The following is a 5,208-nucleotide window of genomic DNA, read 5'->3' as shown; positions in this document are numbered from 1 at the left end:
GTAGACATCCTTGTGTAGCCCTGGAGAGCTGGTGGTGCCCCAGCGAGCAGGAGAGCGGGGATAGGGAACTTCTAGAGGGCTTAGCTCAATCTCCCCTAGCACTAGATTGGTGGGCCTGGCAGGGCGCGAGAGAAGGGGAGGCAGTCCCCACATGGTTTGCACCCGCCTGAACCTAGTGACAAAATGAAGCTGCCCGAACCAGGCAGCCTTCACTCCTTCTTCAGAGCCCCCATCTGCCTAGGGGCCAAGTTGGGAAATGGCTACCGTGATGGGTCTTTTAGCCCAGAAGGGGTGGTATGGAGAAGGAGAGGGTGATGGGGAAGCTTGGTGCCAGTGTGACCCTGAATCTCTTGGTTTCTGCCTCTAGGCCCTCCATGTAGCCACTGAGCACCCACTCTGAGCTGGATGGACACTGGGCTCAGAGGCGGGGAGTCCACAGACAAATGACGCACAGTCCCCGCTCCTGGAGAAAGACCTCCCAGTGCCTGGGTCCTTGCCTCCTGCCATCCTCAGCTCCCTTACCTGCTGAGCCCTCACCCCGCTTCTCTGAACCCCTGTCTCTTTTGCCCCTCTGACTTCGTTCTGGTCGGGTCTTAACCAGACTCCGCAGTGTGTGTGCTCCCAGTGGGAAGCGACACAAAGGAAGGGGGAGGCAGAAAGGAGGGAATCCCGCTGACATCACTGCTCATTAGCATGTGTGACCTCATCAGGGGGCGGGACAATTTCCCCAGGTGTTGGGGGGGGAGGGCATGGGGGTGGTATTTAAGGGAAAAGCTGACAGTGCTGCTGAGTGAGGGAGTGGGTACTGCAAGCCGCGGGGCTGCACACGCGCGCACACACACACACACACACACGCACACCGATGCACACGGACCTCGACACCGACATGGACACGGACACAGAAACCACAGCACTCTGCCCCTCCGGCAGCCACCGGGCCTCCCCCCCAGGGACGCCCACACCAGGTGAGGGCTGAGCTGGGCAGGTTCCAGCTGAAACCATGGGGGTGGGAGCTGAAGCTCTGGTGGGGAGGTCAGAACTGAGGGTTGACGGAGCTTGAACCCAAACAGCAAAGGGGAAGAGCAACTCAGGAAGTGGGGAAGCCTCACGCTCACACCAGGACTGAGGCTGGGCTGGGCTGGGAGCCGCAGGGGTGCTGCCCAAACGCCCCCTCCCCCCATCACTCCCAGGGCTTCGCTGGGAAAACTGGTGCTCAGCCCCTAGGTCAGCCTCATTCCCAAGAGGCTGGGATGGGCAGGAGGGCTGGGGGAAAGGGAAGGGGCAGCCCACCAGCCTGGGAATCACGGGCTGGGGGCTGCCCTGGGGACCTGTTGGAAGGGTTTCACTGGCTCTTGAGGCCCTGGCTGCCAGCCAAGTATTGATCCTAGGCTATTTCCAGCCTCTCGCCATCCCGCTTTGTTGTGTCTGTCGTTCTTCCTCCAGTTACCCTGACCCATGCATTGTCACTCTCCCTCTCGCTCCCGCTCCCGCTCTCCGCTCTCTCGCTCTCTCCCCCACTCCCTCCCTCCCTCCTTCTACCTCACAGAAGATTCTCTGGGACTCCAGGGACTGCCAGAGATGCAGAAAGATTCTCACACACAACCATGCCCTGGGGGATGATCACCTACCTACTGGGCCATGAGAAGAGGCAGCTCTTCTCACACACGGCGGTGGGGGGCGGGGCGGCGGCGGGGAGCCCAACGCACACATCGTAAGGAGCAAAGGCCCTTCCCTGGGAACAGGCTCCCCACGAAGTTTTTGACTCTACCACTACCCACCCCCCAGAACCTGGGCAGCAGCGGCAGCTTCTCATCCCCTTCACACCTCCCCATTTGGGGGGACTACCTGTTCGAGAAGCAGAAGACAGGGCCTCTTGGTGGAAGGAGGGGCAGCCCCCCCCCCCAGGCCAGAGGCCTAGTCTGGGGGTGTGCCTGTGTGTCAGTGTGAGGCCTGAGTGGGTGTGCAAGCCTGTGCACACGTGCCTCCCCTGCATGGGGCATGTTTTGAACAGGCTGTGGCTGGAACCACATTAGGTAAGCCTTCAGTCGGCTCCTTTGAGACCTACCAGTTCAGGCTTCTGGGGGAGTTCAGTGTCAGAGGTCAGACCAAATATTCTCAGCTCCTTCTGGGTCATGGTCATCCACTGGGGCTCTGAGGCCAGAGCAGGCAGGATTGAGCCCTCTGCAGATGGCTAGGCATACCCCCACTCATAGCTTCCTTCTCTTTGCCCCCCCAGAAACAGATGCCTCACTGCTGAAGCAGCCAGAGAAGCTGTTGGCAGGGTTGGACCGGGGTGGGCCACCCCCTGCCCCAGGGGCCCCCAGACGAAGAGGCAGTATGCCTGTCCCCTACAAGCACCAGCTGCGGCGCGCCCAGGCCATAGATGAACTTGACTGGCCACCTCAAGCCTCATCCTCTGGTTCCTCGGACTCCTTGGGCTCAGGGGAGGCAGGCCCCACCCAAAAGGATGGCATCTTCAAGGTCATGCTGGTAGGGGAGAGCGGCGTGGGCAAGAGCACCCTAGCAGGCACTTTCGGTGGTCTCCAGGGAGACAGTGCTCATGAGCCGGAGAACCCAGGTATTTGGGGGAGCCCTGTAAGGGTCAAGGGCACCTGTGGAGCCCTAGTCAGGGATGGAAGAGCTCAAGGCATGAGCGGCCCCTGGAGGCCAGAACCTAAGAGAAACTGCTCCAGTGCTTTCTGTGGCAACCTCCCTGGAGGGGGTGTCCCTGGTTACCAGGTGTCACAAGTGTTGGGGAGCCTCCTAATGGGCTCTATTCCCTGTCCTTATTTCCCAACAGAGGACACCTATGAAAGACGCATCATGGTGGATAAGGAGGAAGTGACTCTAGTTGTTTATGACATCTGGGAACAGGTAAGAACCTAGGAGAGCTGGGGAGGGGCAGAGTCTGGCTGAAGGCTGGTGGCACTGTAGGCCCTGGTTCCAGTATGTACTAGAACCTGACCTTTCACACGTATCCTCTCCGAGAGCAAAGGCCCACATCAATGTGCATGCCATGGCACTGAGTGTCGCTTTCTTTCCAGGATCTTCTGACCCAGAGGGAAGTTAGGATCTGAATTTGACAAACCCTGCAGCTGTGAGCCAGGCTGAATACCCTGAAATCAATCCCATCCATACATTTTCCAGTCTGGAAGAGTCTGATCTGACAGGACAAGAGCTCAGGGCCTGGAATATCAGGGAAGGGGAAGAAGTGAGGATCTGTGAATATCTGAACATAAATCGTTACTACATAGAAATGAGAGGCCAGATTACATACAATCGAAGAGCATTCACTTTTACAATGAGCACTTAAGGATAAGAAAGTAGGATGGGCTACCCCAATCTAGGAACCTGTGTCCCCAATTCTCCCATGTGGGACTCACATTATAAACCACCTGCTCCTCCACAAGCACACTCCAGGGTACGGAGATTCTGCCATTAACTAGCTCTGCAGTCCTAGGCAGGTGGCTTCTCCCTCACATCCAGATGCCTCATCCTTGAGATGCAGGTGCTGGGCGGGTGCTCCCACGCCTCCAGCCCTGACATTCCATCACTCTCTGCCCATATGCAGGGGGACGCAGGGGGGTGGCTGCGGGACCACTGCCTTCAGATCGGGGATGCCTTTCTCATCGTCTTCTCAGTCACCGACCGACGAAGCTTCTCCAAAGTTCCAGAGACCCTACTTAGGCTGCGGGCTGGGAGGCCCCACCACGACCTCCCTGTCATCCTCGTTGGAAACAAGAGCGACCTGGCCCGCTCCCGGGAGGTCTCACTGGAGGGTGCGTATCCTGTACCTCATCATACCTGCAATCTCAGGGGACCCTCTCCCTTCCAGGTCGCCTCCTCTCCACAGGGCCCTTTTACCCTCCCGGTGCACAAACAACTGCCTTTAGCCTTTAGCAGGCTAAGGGCAGACTCTCAATGCCCATGCTTAGGGCCCGAGAACCCCTTCTCTTCATGCCTCACCTCTTCTCCAAGGCCCCCTTCTCTCCTCCCCTTGGCAGTACCACCGCGCTCTACGTGATCCCTGCTTTGTTCTCCGTTGAGATTCACCGGCCGCGACCCCTTTCTGCTGCACCCGGGGCACCACCCCACCCCCCGCCCCGGGCCCAGTGCCGCCCGCGGGCGCCTCAACCCGGTCCCTTCCCGCAGAGGGCCGCCACCTGGCAGGGACCCTGAGCTGCAAGCACATCGAGACGTCGGCCGCGCTGCACCACAACACGCAGGAGCTCTTCGAGGGCGCGGTGCGCCAGATCCGGCTGCGGCAGGGCCGGAGCCGCGCCGGGGGCCCGCGGCCCGAGTGGGGCTGCCCCGACGGCCCCCCGCCGCCCGCGCGCCGCGAGAGCCTCACCAAGAAGGCCAAGCGCTTCCTGGCCAACCTGGTGCCGCGCAACGCCAAGTTCTTCAAGCAGCGCTCCAGGTCGTGTCACGACCTCTCCGTGCTCTGAGCCGCGGTCGCCATGGTCACCGCGGTCGCCATGGTCACCGCGCCCTCCGCTCGCCCCTTCGCCCCGCCCCGCCCCCGTCCGCTCTGCGCAGACCGTCTAGGAAACCAAAAACGCCCAGGGCGCGCAGCCGCCGGCGCGCGTCGCCCCCAGCCCCGCCACCGCGCGTGCCCTGGCTACCTCCCGGCCCCTGAGCGCCTAGAAGGCGAGGACGCAGACCTGCGGGCGGGCGCGCTGCGGCCGGAGGACCAGGCGGCTTCTGGAGGGCAGGACGGGCTATAGTTCCGCGAACCATTTTGACTTTTATTAAGTCACGCTTGACCACCTCTCCTGTAAAGAGATCCTAAAAGCGAGAACTGGAAAAGTGCTTTTAGACCCCTTTCCAGTTCACCTTTGTACTCTGCGCCGATACGCCTCACCTTTAAGAAATCCTTAAAGGTAAAGACACGGAGACGCTTCTTTGAGACTTTTCCTAAAACGTGCTGGCTCTTAGTTGCTGCACTTGTCCACTTTGCCTTTAAGAAGTTCTTAAAGGCAAGGGCCTGGAAGTGCTGTTTTCCAGAATTGATTATGTGATTCACCACCACACCGCGGCACTTCCCTTTTAAGGTTATTAAAGGTAAGGTTTGGACAGACTTTTGCCTTCAGATGCCATTGTGAAGAGCTGAGCAGGTGGTACCGCCCCTTTTGGCCAGGGCCCAGGAGGCCCCAGCAAGGGAGCCACCCTTCCCTTTTCAATAAAGAACTTTTCTACATTTGCTCA

The 5,208-nt window shown here is 59.6% G+C and overlaps 1 protein-coding gene across 1 annotated transcript; it reads left to right on the top strand.

Moving 5' to 3' along the window:
- The first annotated feature begins 779 nt into the window (after positions 1–779).
- Positions 780–4,448, top strand: REM2 (RRAD and GEM like GTPase 2). The gene is made up of 5 exons (XM_028114785.1): positions 780–965; positions 2,237–2,578; positions 2,801–2,874; positions 3,572–3,779; positions 4,153–4,448. Exons 1-5 carry the CDS (start codon positions 863–865, stop codon positions 4,446–4,448), a joined length of 1,023 nt encoding a protein of 340 aa, XP_027970586.1. The 5' UTR covers positions 780–862.
- The last annotated feature ends 760 nt before the right edge of the window (positions 4,449–5,208 follow it).

This window comes from Eumetopias jubatus, unplaced genomic scaffold, assembly GCF_037043125.1.
Source record: "Eumetopias jubatus isolate StellerSeaLion01/CBP00866 unplaced genomic scaffold, mEumJub1_p1.0 scaffold_7, whole genome shotgun sequence".
Lineage (NCBI taxonomy): Eukaryota > Metazoa > Chordata > Mammalia > Carnivora > Otariidae > Eumetopias > Eumetopias jubatus.
This window is presented reverse-complemented; position numbering and strand designations above follow the sequence as displayed.